Below are 17,571 nucleotides of genomic sequence, written 5' to 3' on the forward strand. Positions count from 1 at the left end.
CTCCTGTACAACATAGCTGACAGGACTCTCAACCTCACCTGTCCCATTTCCCACATTCCTACTAGCGATGTCCAAGCGAAAAAGTGGAAAACATCATGTTGCGAATGACAACAATGAATCTATCTTCCCAGAACTTATGGTAATACATAGGAGAAAAGTATAGCGCAGAAACAGGCCTTTCAGCCCATCTAGTCCATACCAAACTAAACCGCCAACCCCCATTGATCATACCCCTATCATCCATGTCCCTATCCAAACTTGTCTTAAACATTGAAATCAGACTGGCATGCACCACTTGTGCTGGCAGCTCATTCCACACTCTCACCACCCTCCGAGTGAAGAAGTTTCCCCTCGTGCCCCCTTAAACTTTTCACCTTTCATCCTTAACCTATAACCTCTGGTTGTAGTCCCACCCAACTTCAGTGGAAAAAGCCTGCTTGCATTTACCCTATCTATACCTCTCATAATCTTGTATACCTCTATCAAATCTCCCCTCAATCTTCTACATTCCAAGGAATAAAGTACTAACCTATTTAATCTTTCCATATAACTCAGGTCTTCCAGACCCAGCTTGGAATAAAAAGAGAACCAATTAGTGAGACTAACATTGTTAAGCGCAGGAAAATCACCAGGCCCAGCTCTCGGCCCAAGTCTAAGGGAGGAAATAATAGCTCGAGATTGGATCAATTACCAAAAGTTCTTGGCCACAGATGGCTAGAAGGTGATGATTTGCTGGCAGGTCAATGACTATAAACTGGCCAGCATGGTTTTCATACGGGGGGGGGGAAGAGAAATTGGATGCATAGCAGAAATCAGCAGTTTGCAAGCCAAGCAGGTTAATCAAAGGCAGCAAATGCGAGTCTGTTAAAGAAGGGTCAAAGAGAGGAAAAAGGAGGTTGATTGCTGCTGGGACCGTTCTGCTGCCAGAGAGGGGAGAGTGTATTGACTGCTGCTCTGCCTGGAGAATGTGCCGGGAGGGGGATCTGAAGGGTGATCCTGCCATTCTTTTCTTTCTTGGTTTTGTAGCTATCTGGAGAAGAATTTCAGAGTTTACATTGTCACAGGTAACCCTAATTGGGAACGGGGTCCAGAATTGACCCTATGAACTGTGCTGCTATTAAGAGAGAGAGAGATAGAGGGAGGCATCGCACAATGAGAGAAAGAGAGACAGGAATTGCTCAAAAGATTGGTGTTATGGTTTCTCTGAAAGTTGTTTACCTTTCCGCAGGGACACTTCCCTGCTTGTTAAAGTTCCTGCAAAGAGAGGAGGACAGAGCAGGTTGATGGACAGCTGGTGTCCAACATGTGGAGATAAAAACCAGGTCTGCTGTTGCACAGAGAGAGACACCATGAGACACGCAGTTTCAGACATTAAACGAGCTTCGCTGCACCCACAAGAAGGTGGGGTTTTTGGAGGATCGAATCGGGGAAACCGATCAGCAGCTCACAGTGTGAAAAGGTGCGACCGGTGGGGAATTATTTGTGGGTCCATCCTTGCCTGGGTGATAACTCCACCACTGAAGAACGGTCGTATGTGTTATGGTCACAGTCGGTGACTACAACAGGATTTCGGAAGACAACGGGAAGATCAACGGCATCAGCTCACCTCTCACTCTCTCCAACATTACTCAACTACCTCGAACTGAACTGAACTCTCTTCATCATCGTAAGACTCTATCCATTTACCCCTAGGTTTGAAAGAGCCTAGTCTTGCTCCTATTTCTATATCATTGCTAACCTGTTTGATATATTTGCATTTATAGTACTGTATTGCGTAGTTACTAATAAACACTATTAGTTATTGGCAATACCAAACTCCAAAGTGTTTCCCACTTCTTTAACCCGGTCACAGAGTACGTGACAAAATACTCTGATAATAAATGAACTCTGAAGGGCAACATGCAAGTGGATTTTTTTTAACCACTTGATTGATTATAATTGTAAAAGATCAAAAGGGAATTGGCAAATTGATTAAAAACTAGCAGCTCAGTCACACAGAGCCAACGACTTTAGCCAGGACTGGTGATTTATCTACATTTAAAGAAGATAAACCCCACTCTTTGGTAACATCAGCGCCGATATTCACCCCACTTCTGAAAAGAAGTTCTGCAAAGCATTCAATCCGAGTATCAGAGGAAGTGAAGGCAGAAGTGTGAGAAATGGAAAAGCAGATGGACGGGAAATTAGAAGTATTCAGCAGCTCTGGGGGACAATGATAATACATCTTTATTAACCCTGTCATGAAATGAACAGCAGCGTCAGTTTTAGCAAGTGCTGGACGTGGTACGTTGATGCTGGAAGCAAGGCGACCCTTGTTTGTGTTTGTACTTAATGCAGGCGACGCATTTCATTGTGTGTTTCGATGTACAGGTGTTGCTGAGCAGAGAGATCTTGGGATCCAAGTTTACAGCTCCTTGAAAGTGGCTGCACAGGATGATGGGCTGGTTAAGAAGGCTTATGGAATGCTTACTTTTATTAGTCGCAGCATCAAATTCAAAAGTCAAGAGACTATGTTGCAACTTTATACAACTCTGCGGTAGGCCACATCCACAGTATTGTGTACAGTTCTGGTCACCCACTATAGGGAGAATGTTGCGGCTTTGGAGGGGGTGCAGAAGAGGTTTACAAGGAAACTGTCCGGTTTAGAGAGTGTGTGCTACCACGAGAGGCTGGATAAACTTGAGTTGTTTTCTCTGGAGCACTGGAGGCTGAGGAAAGATCTGATAGAGATTTACAGGATTATGAGAGGCATCGTTTCTCCCAGAGGGAGAATGTCTAATACCAGAGGGCAACGCATTGAAGGTGAGGGGGGGGGGGGGGGAGGTTCAAGGGGGTAAGGGGCAAGTTTTTTTACTCAGAGAGTGGAGGATGCCTGGAATGCGCTGCCCGGTATGTAGGTAGAGGTAAATGCATTACAGGATTTTAAGAAACGTTTGAATATAAAGAAGATGGGCTGATATGGACAATGGGTAGGTGTGCTTTTTTTTTTAAAAATTACTTTTTTGCTGGTTCGGCATAACACTGTGGGCCAAAGGGTCTGTTCCTGTACTGTACTCTTCTACATTCTAGGTGACAAGTAAAGTTAATCTTACAAACAGTAGCCCAGGGCGGAGTAAGCAGTCAAAATTCTAACAAGCACTGCAGGGCTCAAGATCCTGTCTGGGCTTCCTCCAGGGACTGTGGGGTTCCTGCCACATACCAAGGACATACAGGCTGGTAGGTTTATTTGGCCACAGTAAGTAAATTTGATAATGCTGGGAGAATTAAAAAAAGGTGAATGTGGTAATTAGCATAAACTCAATGGGCTGAAAGGCTCACCTATCCCCCACGCCTGTAAGTACAAATCAGTGAAAGGTTAATGACCAGCAGCAATTTTAGTGATCGGAATATTCTCTGCAGAGCCCTGATGCCCAGTCCATTTGTTCTATTACGCAGCAAGCTGATGATTCCCCAAACTTGGCAGGGTTACTGAAAGTGACTAGTTCTGGGGTCCAAGAAACCCTTAATGAACTGGTTCTCAATCACAAAAGCAACTGATCTGGCAAAACTGAAGTGAGTTTGAGAAAGGCACACAAAGCAAGTCATTCTGAGACCTCAACTCCAGCAACACAAACTCCATGGGAATGCCTCCGTGGGTGGAGTTGACACACTCTCCCTGTCACTTCTCCGGTTCACCTTTTGTATGTGTGCGCGTGAGGTGTGTTGATGGGGATGAGGTGGAGAACAGGTTACCGTAACGTGGGAGAGAGGATTGCCTGGAGTCAGCATCCACTCAATGGGCCAAATAACAAACTCTTCCCCCCGCCCGCCACTTGCTTTTGGGAAGCGTGAAATAAATACATCAGGGAGATAAAGAATAGGATACTAAAAATTGTAGAGCAGAGGGTGAAAACACGATATGGGTCACGACAGCGTAAACAGCCTGAATACACTGGGATAGTGGCTAGAGTGTAAATATAGCCCCAGTGTGTTTCCAAATCAACATCTCCATTCAAACTTCATAACACCAGTTACGTGTACAAACACAAGTTGACCAGAGGGGAGAGCACATGGGCGGTGTAACATAGCCAAGCTGCAAAAACACAAAGGCACTCATTAAGACAGTGTTTACACTTTGACACATTCTGAAATTCACTATGACAGCAGTCAGAGGCACCAGCCGTTCATTATGACAACAGTTACATTGTAAACATGTCCAAAACTTTCCTGAAGTCCACATTAACAGTTCTACCATGCTGCAAAATTGAAATGAAATTAATTGTACTCTACATGCACCTGGAATTTCTCAACGGCACCAATACGGTGTGAACTTTACCCACATTCTGTGGACGTGCACTGATTACAGACATGCAGCAGCTTGACACCCAAACACACGACGACTCTGAGGACGTGTTTCACACTTCGTTGTTCTGACACCAACCATATTAAGTACACCCAAAGTAACAACCATGCTGATTACAGCAGGCATGACATGGGAATTACCATAACCAAACTTCACAACACTGGTTACAAGGTAAAAACATTCCCAGAATCCAAGATGATGTTACTAACTAGGCTAAATAGAAGGAATAGTAAACTAAAACTGCAACTCTCAGTGACACAACTTATAGTGTGAACACTACTGAATTCAAGCTGGGACTCAGAGAGATAAGAGTCGCTGTGTAAATACTACTGAACCCAGACTGGGATTCACAGAAACACGAGTTTCAGTGTGAGCACACTGAACCCAGACTGGGATTCACAGAAACACGAGTTTCAGTGTGAGCACACTGAACCCAGACTGGGATTCACAGAAACACGAGTTTCAGTGTGAGCACACTGAACCCAGACTGGGATTCAAAGACACACGAGTTTCAGTGTGAGCACACTGAACCCAGACTGGGATTCACAGAAACACGAGTTTCAGTGTGAGCACACTGAACCCAGACTGGGATTCACAGAAACACGAGTTTCAGTGTGAACACAATGAACCCAGACTGGGATTCACAGACACACGAGTTTCAGTGTGAACACAATGAACCCAGACTGGGATTCACAGACACACGAGTTTCAGTGTGAGCACACTGAACCCAGACTGGGATTCACAGACACACGAGTTTCAGTGTGAGCACACTGAACCCAGACTGGGATTCAAAGACACACGAGTTTCAGTGTGAGCACACTGAACCCAGACTGGGATTCACAGACACACGAGTTTCAGTGTGAACACACTGAACCCAGACTAAGATTCAAAGACACACGAGTTTCAGTGTGAGCACACTGAACCCAGACTGGGATTCACAGACACACGAGTTTCAGTGTGAGCACACTGAACCCAGACTGGGATTCACAGACACACGAGTTTCAGTGTGAGCACACTGAACCCAGACTGGGATTCACAGAAACACGAGTTTCAGTGTGAGCACACTGAACCCAGACTGGGATTCAAAGACACACGAGTTTCAGTGTGAGCACACTGAACCCAGACTGGGATTCACAGACACACGAGTTTCAGTGTGAGCACACTGAACCCAGACTGGGATTCACAGACACACGAGTTTCAGTGTGAGCACACTGAACCCAGACTGGGATTCACAGAAACACGAGTTTCAGTGTGAACACAATGAACCCAGACTGGGATTCACAGACACACGAGTTTCAGTGTGAGCACACTGAACCCAGACTGGGATTCACAGACACACGAGTTTCAGTGTGAACACAATGAACCCAGACTGGGATTCACAGACACACGAGTTTCAGTGTGAGCACACTGAACCCAGACTGGGATTCACAGACACACGAGTTTCAGTGTGAGCACACTGAACCCAGACTGGGATTCACAGACACACGAGTTTCAGTGTGAGCACACTGAACCCAGACTGGGATTCACAGACACACGAGTTTCAGTGTGAACACAATGAACCCAGACTGGGATTCACAGACACACGATTTTCAGTGTAAACACAATGAACCCAGACTGGGACTTACAGTAACACAAGTTACAGTGTGAACACTACTGAATTGAGACTGGGACTCACAGTGATACGAGTTACACAACTGAATCCAGACTGACGAATTTAACATTACTGAACCCAGATTGGGACTCACAGTGACACAGGTTACAGTGATAGGTAGGTTGGAAAGAGGAAGGAATCTGACAGGAGAGAAAAGCAGACCATGGGAGAAAAGGAAGTGGAAAGTAATAAGCAAGTGAAAGGAGGTCGGAGTGGGGAATGGAATTGGGGTTCGGGCATTTGGTTACCGCAAGGAGAAATCGATATTCATACCATCAGGTTGGAAGGAACCCTACTGAATCGAGACTGGGATGCACAGTGATACGAGTTACACTACTGAATCCAGACTGACGAGTTTAAGAGTAAACATTACTGAACCCAGATTGGGACTCACAGTGATACAGGTTACAGTGTGAACACTACTGAGCCCAGACTGGAACTCAGTGACACTAATTACAGTGTAAACACCACTGAATTCAGACTCAGACTCACAGTGATTCAAGTTATAGTGTACACATTACTGAATCCAGACTGGGACTAACACTGACACGAGTTACAGTATAAACACTTCTGAATCCAGACTGGGACTCGCAGTGACACAGGTTACAATGGAAACACTACTGGACCTGGACTGGGACTCACTGTGACACGAGTTTCAGAGCACACACGACTGGACACGGACTGGGATTCAAGCTGACATGAGCTTCAGAGGAAACTCAACTGAATCCAGCCTGGGATTTACAGTGACACGAGTTTCAGAGTGAACTCGACTGGACCCGGACTGGGATTCACAGTGACACGAGTTTCAGAGTACACACTACTGAATTCAGACAGGGACTCACACTGACAGGAGTTTCAGAGTACACACTACTGAATCCAGACTGGGACTCACACTGACAGGAGTTTCAGAGTACACACTACTGAATCCAGACAGGGACTCACACTGACAGGAGTTTCAGAGTACACACTACTGAATCCAGACTGGGACTCACACTGACACGAGTTTCAGAGTGAACTCAACTGGACCTGGACTGGGACTCACTGTGACACGAGTTTCTGAGTGAACTCAACTGGACCCGGACTGGGATTCACACTGACACGAGTTTCAGAGTGAACTCGACTGGACCCGGACTGGGACACACAATGACAGCAGTTTCAGAGTGAACTCGACTGGACCCGGACTGGGACTCACACTGACAGGAGTTTCAGAGTGAACTCGACTGGACCCGGACTGGGACTCACATTGACACAAGTTTCAGAGTGAACTCAACTGGACCCGGACTGGGATTCACCCTGACAGGAGTTTCAGAGTGAACTCGACTGGACCCGGACTGGGACTCACACTGACAGGAGTTTCAGAGTGAATTCGACTGGACCCGGACTGGGATTCACACTGACACGAGTTTCAGAGTGAACTCGACTGGACCCGGACCGGGATTCACACTGACACGAGTTTCAGAGTGAGTTCGACTGGAGCCGGACTGGGATTCACAGTGACATGAGTTTCAGAGTACACACTACTGAATCCAGACTGGGACTCACACTGACACGAGTTTCAGAGTGAACTCGACTGGACCCGGACTGGGATTCACAGTGAGACGAGTTTCAGAGTGAACTCGACTGGACCCGGACTGGGATTCACAGTGACATGAGTTTCAGAGTACACACTACTGAATCCAGACAGGGACTCACACTGACACGAGTTTCAGAGTGAATTCGACTGGACCTGGACTGGGATTCACACTGACACCAGTTTCAGAGTGAACTCGACTGGACCTGGACTGGGACTCACACTGACACGAGTTTCAGAGTGAACTCGACTGGACCCGGACTGGGATTCACACTGACACGAGTTTCAGAGTGAACTCGACTGGACCCGGACTGGGAATCACAGACAGGAGTTTCAGAGTGAACTCGACTGGAACCGGACTGGGACTCACACTGACAGGAGTTTCAGAGTGAACTCGACTGGACTCGGACTGGGATTCACACTGACACAAGTTTCAGAGTGAACTCGACTGGACCCGGACTGGGATTCACAGTGACACGAGTTTCAGAGTGAACTCGACTGGACCTGGACTGGGACTCACACTGACACGAGTTTCAGAGTGAACTCGACTGGACCTGGACTGGGACTCACACTGACACAAGTTTCAGAGTACACACTACTGAATCCAGACAGGGACTCACACTGACACGAGTTTCAGAGTGAACTCGACTGGACCCGGACTGGGATTCACAGTGACACGAGTTTCAGAGTGAACTCGACTGGACCCGGACTGGGACTCACACTGACACGAGTTTCAGAGTGAACTCGACTGGACCTGGACTGGGACTCACACTGACACGAGTTTCAGAGTGAACTCGACTGGACCCGGACTGGGACTCACAATGACAGCAGTTTCAGAGTGAATTCGACTGGACCCGGACTGGGAATCACACTGACAGGAGTTTCAAAGTGAACTCGACTGGAACCGGACTGGGACTCACATTGACACAAGTTTCAGAGTGAACTCGACTGGACCCGGACCGGGATTCACACTGACACGAGTTTCAGAGTGAGTTCGACTGGAGCCGGACTGGGATTCACAGTGACATGAGTTTCAGAGTACACACTACTGAATCCAGACTGGGACTCACACTGACACGAGTTTCAGAGTGAACTCTACTGGACCCGGACTGGGATTCACAGTGAGACGAGTTTCAGAGTGAACTCGACTGGACCCGGACTGGGATTCACAGTGACATGAGTTTCAGAGTACACACTACTGAATCCAGACAGGGACTCACACTGACACGAGTTTCAGAGTGAATTCAACTGGACCCGGACTGGGATTCACACTGACACGAGTTTCAGAGTGAACTCGACTGGACCCGGACTGGGAATCACAGACAGGAGTTTCAGAGTGAACTCGACTGGAACCGGACTGGGACTCACACTGACAGGAGTTTCAGAGTGAACTCGACTGGACTCGGACTGGGATTCACACTGACACAAGTTTCGGAGTACACACTACTGAATCCAGACAGGGACTCACACTGACACGAGTTTCAGAGTGAACTCGACTGGACCCGGACTGGGACTCACAGTGACACGAGTTTCAGAGTGAACTCGACTGGACCCGGACTGGGACTCACACTGACACGAGTTTCAGAGTGAACTCGACTGGACCTGGACTGGGACTCACACTGACACGAATTTCAGAGTGAACTCGACTGGACCCGGACTGGGAATCACACTGACAGGAGTTTCAAAGTGAACTCGACTGGAACCGGACTGGGACTCACACTGACACGAGTTTCAGAGTGAACTCGACTGGACCCGGACTGGGACTCACACTGACACGAGTTTCAGAGTGAACTCGACTGGACCTGGACTGGGACTCACACTGACACGAATTTCAGAGTGAACTCGACTGGACCCGGACTGGGAATCACACTGACAGGAGTTTCAAAGTGAACTCGACTGGAACCGGACTGGGACTCACACTGACACGAGTTTCAGAGTGAACTCGACTGGACCCGGACTGGGAATCACACTGACAGGAGTTTCAAAGTGAACTCGACTGGAACCGGACTGGGATTCACACTGACACGAGTTTCAGAGTGAACCTGACTGGACCCGGACTGGGATTCACAGTGACATGAGTTTCAGAGTACACACTACTGAATCCAGACTGGGACTCACACTGACACGAGTTTCAGAGTGAACTCGACTGGACCTGGACTGGGACTCACACTGACACGAGTTTCAGAGTGAACTCGACTGGACCCGGACTGGGATTCACACTGACACAAGTTTCAGAGTGAATTCGACTGGACCCGGACTGGGATTCACGCTGACAGGAGTTTCAGAGTGAACTCGACCGGACCCGGACTGGGATTCACAGTGACACGAGTTTCAGAGTGAACTCGACTGGACCCGGACTGGGATTCACAGTGACATGAGTTTCAGAGTGAACTCGACTGGACCCGGACTGGGACTCACACTGACAGGAGTTTCAGAGTGAACTCGACTGGACCCGGACTGGGACTCACAGTGACAGGAGTTTCAGAGTGAACTCAACTGGACCCGGACTGGGACTCACGCTGACAGGAGTTTCAGAGTGAACTCGACTGGACCCGGACTGGGATTCACAGTGACACGAGTTTCAGAGTGAACTCGACTGGACCCGGACTGGGATTCACAGTGACACGAGTTTCAGAGTGAACTCGACTGGACCCGGACTGGGATTCACAGTGACAGGAGTTTCAGAGTGAACTCGACTGGACCCGGACTGGGACTCACAATGACACAAGTTTCAGAGTGAACTCGACTGGACCCGGACTGGGATTCACACTGACACGAGTTTCAGAGTGAACTCGACTGGACCCGGACTGGGATTCACAGTGACAGGAGTTTCAGAGCAAACTCGACTGGACCCGGACTGGGACTCACACTGACACGAGTTTCAGAGTGAACTCGACTGGACCCTGACTGGGATTCACACTGACACGAGTTTCAGCGTACACACTACTGAATCCAGACTGGGATTCACACTGACACGGGTTTCAGAGTGAACTCGACTGGACCCGGACTGGGATTCACACTGACAGGAGTTTCAGAGTGAACTCAACTGGACCCGGACTGGGATTCACACTGACAGGAGTTTCAGAGTGAACTCAACTGGACCCGGACTGGGATTCACAGTGACACGAGTTTCAGAGTGAACTCGACTGGACCCGGACTGGGATTCACACTGACAGGAGTTTCAGAGCGAACTCGACTGGACCCGGACTGGGATTCACACTGACACGAGTTTCAGAGTGAACTCGACTGGACCCGGACTGGGATTCACACTGACAGGAGTTTCAGAGTGAACTCGACTGGACCCGGACTGGGATTCACAGTGACACGAGTTTCAGAGTGAACTCGACTGGACCCGGACTGGGATTCACCCTGACACGAGTTTCAGAGTGAACTCGACTGGACCCGGACTGGGATTCACACTGACAGGAGTTTCAGAGTGAACTCGACTGGACCCGGACTGGGATTCACAGTGACACGAGTTTCAGAGTGAACTCAACTGGACCCGGACTGGGATTCACCCTGACAGGAGTTTCAGAGTGAACTCGACTGGACCCGGACTGGGACTCACACTGACACGAGTTTCAGAGCGAACTCGACTGGACCTGGACTGGGACTCACACTGACAGGAGTTTCAGAGTACACACTACTGAATCCAGACTGGGACTCACACTGACACGAGTTTCAGAGTGAACTCGACTGGACCCGGACTGGGACTCACACTGACAGGAGTTTCAGAGTACACACTACTGAATCCAGACTGGGACTCACACTGACACGAGTTTCAGAGTGAACTCGACTGGACCCGGACTGGGACTCACACTGACAGGAGTTTCAGAGTACACACTACTGAATCCAGACTGGGACTCACACTGACACGAGTTTCAGAGTGAACTCGACTGGACCCGGACTGGGACTCACACTGACACCAGTTTCAGAGTACACACTACTGAATCCAGACTGGGTCTCACACTGACACGAGTTTCAGAGTACACACTACTGAATCCAGACTGGGACTCACACTGACACAAGTTTCAGAGTGAACTCGACTGGACCCGGACTGGGATTCACACTGACACGAGTTTCAGCGTACACACTACTGAATCCAGACTGGGACTCACACTGACACGAGTTTCAGAGTACACACTACTGAATCCAGACTGGGACTCACACTGACACAAGTTTCAGAGTGAACTCGACTGGACCCGGACTGGGACTCACACTGACACAAGTTTCAGAGTGAACTCGACTGGACCCGGACTGGGATTCACACTGACACGAGTTTCAGAGTGAACTCGACTGGACCTGGACTGGGACTCACACTGACACGAGTTTCAGAGTGAACTCGACTGGACCCGGACTGGGACTCACACTGACAGGAGTTTCAGAGTACACACTACTGGACCCGGACTGGGACTCACAGTGACACGAGTTTCAGAGTGAACTCAACTGGACCCGGACTGGGTCTCACACTGACACGAGTTTCAGAGTGAACTCGACTGGACCCGGACTGGGATTCACAGTGACACGAGTTTCAGAGTGAACTCGACTGGACCCGGACTGGGATTCACAGTGACACGAGTTTCAAAGTACACACTACTGAATCCAGACTGGGACTCACAGTGACACGAGTTTCAGAGTGAACTCGACTGGACCCGGACTGGGACTCACACTGACACGAGTTTCAGAGTGAACTCGACTGGACCCGGACTGGGATTCACAGTGACACGAGTTTCAGAGTGAACTCGACTGGACCCGGACTGGGATTCACAGTGACACGAGTTTCAGAGTGAACTCGACTGGACCCGGACTGGGATTCACAGTGACACGAGTTTCAGAGTGAACTCGACTGGACCCGGACTGGGACTCACACTGACACGAGTTTCAGAGTGAACTCGACTGGACCCGGACAGGGATTCACACTGACATGAGTTTCAGAGTGAACTCGACTGGACCCGGACTGGGACTCACACTGACAGGAGTTTCAGAGTGAACTCGACTGGACCTGGACTGGGACTCACACTGACACGAGTTTCAGAGTGAACTCGACTGGACCTGGACTGGGATTCACACTGACAGGAGTTTCAGCGTACACACTACTGAATCCAGACTGGGACTCACACTGACACGAGTTTCAGAGTGAACTCGACTGGACCCGGACTGGGACTCACACTGACACCAGTTTCAGAGTACACACTACTGAATCCAGACTGGGTCTCACACTGACACGAGTTTCAGAGTACACACTACTGAATCCAGACTGGGACTCACACTGACACAAGTTTCAGAGTGAACTCGACTGGACCCGGACTGGGATTCACACTGACACGAGTTTCAGCGTAAACACTACTGAAACCAGACTGGGACTCACACTGACACGAGTTTCAGAGTACACACTACTGAATCCAGACTGGGACTCACACTGACACAAGTTTCAGAGTGAACTCGACTGGACCCGGACTGGGACTCACACTGACACCAGTTTCAGCGTACACACTACTGAATCCAGACTGGGACTCACACTGACACAAGTTTCAGAGTGAACTCGACTGGACCCGGACTGGGACTCACACTGACACAAGTTTCAGAGTGAACTCGACTGGACCTGGACTGGGATTCACACTGACACGAGTTTCAGAGTGAACTCGACTGGACCTGGACTGGGACTCACACTGACACGAGTTTCAGAGTGAACTCGACTGGACCCGGACTGGGACTCACACTGACACCAGTTTCAGAGTACACACTACTGAATCCAGACTGGGTCTCACACTGACACGAGTTTCAGAGTACACACTACTGAATCCAGACTGGGACTCACACTGACACAAGTTTCAGAGTGAACTCGACTGGACCCGGACTGGGATTCACACTGACACGAGTTTCAGCGTACACACTACTGAATCCAGACTGGGACTCACACTGACACGAGTTTCAGAGTACACACTACTGAATCCAGACTGGGACTCACACTGACACAAGTTTCAGAGTGAACTCGACTGGACCCGGACTGGGACTCACACTGACACGAGTTTCAGCGTACACACTACTGAATCCAGACTGGGACTCACACTGACACGAGTTTCAGAGTACACACTACTGAATCCAGACTGGGACTCACACTTACACGAGTTTCAGAGTGAACTCGACTGGACCCGGACTTGGACTCACACTGACACCAGTTTCAGAGTACACACTACTGAATCCAGACTGGGACTCACACTGACACGAGTTTCAGAGTGAACTCGACTGGACCCGGACTGGGACTCACACTGACACCAGTTTCAGAGTACACACTACTGAATCCAGACTGGGACTCACACTGACACGAGTTTCAGAGTACACACTACTGAATCCAGAGTGGGACTCACACTGACACAAGTTTCAGAGTGAACTCGACTGGACCCGGACTGGGACTCACACTGACACCAGTTTCAGAGTACACACTACTGAATCCAGACTGGGTCTCACACTGACACGAGTTTCAGAGTACACACTACTGAATCCAGACTGGGACTCACACTGACACAAGTTTCAGAGTGAACTCGACTGGACCCGGACTGGGATTCACACTGACACGAGTTTCAGCGTACACACTACTGAATCCAGACTGGGACTCACACTGACACGAGTTTCTGAGTACACACTACTGAATCCATACTGGGACTCACACTGACACAAGTTTCAGAGTGAACTCGACTGGACCCGGACTGGGACTCACACTGACACAAGTTTCAGAGTAACTCGACTGGACCTGGACTGGGACTCACACTGACACAAGTTTCAGAGTGAACTCGACTGGACCCGGACTGGGACTCACACTGACAGGAGTTTCAGAGTGAACTCGACTGGACCCGGACTGGGACTCACAGTGACAGGAGTTTCAGAGTGAACTCAACTGGACCCGGACTGGGATTCACACTGACACGAGTTTCAGAGTACACACTCTGAATCCAGACTGGGATTCACACTGACACGAGTTTCAGAGTGAACTCAACTGGACCCGGACTGGGATTCACAGTGACACGAGTTTCAGAGTGAACTCGACTGGACCCGGACTGGGACTCACACTGACACGAGTTTCAGAGTGAACTCGACTGGACCCGGACTGGGATTCACACTGACACGAGTTTCAGAGTGAACTCGACTGGACCCGGACTGGGACTCACACTGACACGAGTTTCAGAGTGAACTCGACTGGACCCGGACTGGGATTCACACTGACAGGAGTTTCAGAGTGAACTCGACTGGACCCGGACTGGGATTCACGCTGACACGAGTTTCAGAGTACACACTCTGAATCCAGACTGGGTCTCACACTGACGCGAGTTTCAGAGTGAACTCGACTGGACCCGGACTGGGACTCACACTGACACAAGTTTCAGAGTGAACTCGACTGGACCCGGACTGGGACTCACACTGACAGGAGTTTCAGAGTGAACTCGACTGGACCTGGACTGGGACTCACACTGACACGAGTTTCAGAGTGAACTCAACTGGACCCGGACTGGGATTCACACTGACACGAGTTTCAGAGTACACACTACTGAATCCAGACTGGGACTCACACTGACACAAGTTTCAGAGTACACACTACTGAATCCAGAGTGGGACTCACACTGACACGAGTTTCAGAGTGAACTCGACTGGACCCGGACTGGGACTCACACTGACAGGAGTTTCAGAGTGAACTCGACTGGACCCGGACTGGGATTCACAGTGACACGAGTTTCAGAGTACACACTCTGAATCCAGACTGGGTCTCACACTGACAGGAGTTTCAGAGTGAACTCGACTGGACCCGGACTGGGATTCACGCTGACACGAGTTTCAGAGTGAACTCGACTGGACCCGGACTGGGATTCACACTGACACGAGTTTCAGAGTGAACTCGACTGGACCCGGACTGGGATTCACGCTGACACGAGTTTCAGAGTGAACTCGACTGGACCCGGACTGGGACTCACGCTGACAGGAGTTTCAGAGTACACACTCTGAATCCAGACTGGGATTCACACTGACACGAGTTTCAGAGTACACACTCTGAATCCAGACTGGGATTCGTATTCAGACTACACACTCCGGCTCGGTGCCCGCTCCGAGCTCCCAGTCCCGGCTGTACTCACCGGCTTGAGCCGCAGCATGCGGCTTGTCTCCGTTCTGCTGCTCGGCCTCGGGCTGCTGCTGCTCCGGCGCGGCCTCCTGCTCCATGGCCTCCTCTTCCGGGCCGGCCTTCAGCGGCTGGTGCGCCTCGGCCTCCGTTACCTCCTGCCGCGGGGCCTCGGGCTGCTGCTCCTGCTCCTCCTCGCCGACCCTTGCCCCCTCTTCCTCCTCCTCCTCCTCGCTAGGCCGCGGCTCACTGCCGGGCTGTGGGGCCGCCGCCGGCTCGGGCCCGTCCTCCTCCTCCTCCTCCTCCTCCTCGTCCTCCTCCTCCTCTTCCTCCTCCTCGTCCTCGTCCTCCTCCAGCAGCAGCTTGTCGTCGTCGCCCGCTTCCTCGTCGCCGTCGGTCGGGGTCGGCCCGTAGGTCTTGCTGGGCCTGGGCTCGTCGCCGCCCGCCTCGTCGTTCAGCATCTTGGCGTCCAGGGCCTCCTGCAGCCGCTGCGCCAGCTCGGCCTTCAGGCCTCGGGTGTCGAGCCCGCGCTCCTGCAGCTCCTGCCGGAGCTCGGCCACCTTCAACCGCTTGACGTCCAGGCCGCTCATCCTCGCCTCCGAGTGCCGGCCTCTGCCGCCCGGCCCGTGGGGGGGGAAGAGGGAAAAGGTTCAAATCCTAACCGCCGCTAACGGCCCAACTTTCAAAAAAAACAAAATGGCGCCGCCAGCTCCCGCTCCGCTCCCCGGGCCCTCTTCCTCCTCTCGCCGCCGTTGGCTGCGCTGCCTGTCACTCCCCCGACCTCCGCCAATGGGCTTTGCGCCCTTCCACACCGCCTCTGTCCAGCTCCGCCAATCGCCTGCGACGCGGCCCGCCCGCCTTTCTCAGTCCCCGCTAATGCCATCCGTCCCTCCTGCCCGCCTCTGCGGCTCGGCCAATGGGCACCGTGGGCGCCACTTTTCTCCCTCGCCTACTGGCTGCCTCCGTACCTGCTCTCTTGACCAATAAGACACCGACTGCTTCTCCCCTTTCGCCCAATCGGCCCCAACTATTTCTCCTCACTTGGCCAATCGTCACTATCTAATTCTCACTCTCGGCCAATGGTCTCAGACTAGTCCTTGCCGTTTGGCCAATGGTATGCGACACCTCTCCCTCTCGGCCAATGGGCAGGGAGAACTGTAGCCCAATCTCTATAGTTATTGTCCCCCTGGGATAGCACCAGTCCCTTCCCCCTCCCTACATTGTGCCTTCCCTACGTGACTCCCTTGTCCATTTGTCCATCTCCCTCCTGGCACTCATCCTAGCAAGCGGAACAAGTGCTACAGCTGCCCCTACACCTCCTCCCTCACTACCATCCAAGGGCCCTAACAGCCCTCCAGGTGAGGTGACACTTCACCCGTGAGTCCGTTGACGTCACCTACGGTGTCCCGTGCTCCTGTATATTGGAGAGACCCAATGTAGATTGGGATCACCTCGAAAAAAAACGGGATCTCCCAGTGGCAACCCATTTCAATTCCACTTCCCATTCCCATTCCGACAGGTCAGTTCACGGCCTTCTCTACTGCCGCGATGGGGCCACCACTCGTCTGGGTCACCTCCAACCAGATGGCATGAGCGTCGGTTTCCCAAACTTCCGATATTTGCCTCCATCCCTCAACATTCACCCCCCATTCTCGTTTCCCTCGCTCACCTTATCTCCTCACCTGCCTACTACCTCCCTCCGGTGCTCCTCCTTCCCCCTGCCCTTCCTTCCATGGCCTTCTGTCCTCTCCTGTCAGATTCCCCCTTCTCCTGCAATGTATCTCTTTCACCCATGGACCTCCCAGCTCCTTTCTTCACCCCCCTCTCCCAGTTTCACCTACCACCTCGTACTTCTTCCTCCCCTCCCCTCCCCTTCTTACACTGACTTCTCATCTTTTTCT

The 17,571-nt window shown here is 50.8% G+C and overlaps 1 protein-coding gene across 2 annotated transcripts in view; it reads right to left on the minus strand.

Moving 5' to 3' along the window:
• The window catches only part of LOC132383963 (heterogeneous nuclear ribonucleoprotein U-like protein 2), a 47,195-nt gene extending 30,780 nt beyond the window's left edge, over positions 1 to 16,415 (minus strand). The window contains exon 1 of one of the 2 annotated variants that reach the window (XM_059955183.1): positions 15,687 to 16,415. In XM_059955183.1, coding sequence (XP_059811166.1) covers positions 15,687 to 16,260 — 574 coding nt within the window. In that variant the 5' untranslated portion in view covers positions 16,261 to 16,415. The remainder of the gene's footprint in view (positions 1 to 15,686) is intronic. The other variant, XM_059955182.1, reaches the window with a different exon arrangement.
• Positions 16,416 to 17,571: the final 1,156 nt, after the last annotated feature.

The sequence above is a fragment of the Hypanus sabinus genome, chromosome 31, assembly GCF_030144855.1.
Source record: "Hypanus sabinus isolate sHypSab1 chromosome 31, sHypSab1.hap1, whole genome shotgun sequence".
Classification (NCBI taxonomy): Eukaryota; Metazoa; Chordata; class Chondrichthyes; order Myliobatiformes; family Dasyatidae; genus Hypanus; species Hypanus sabinus.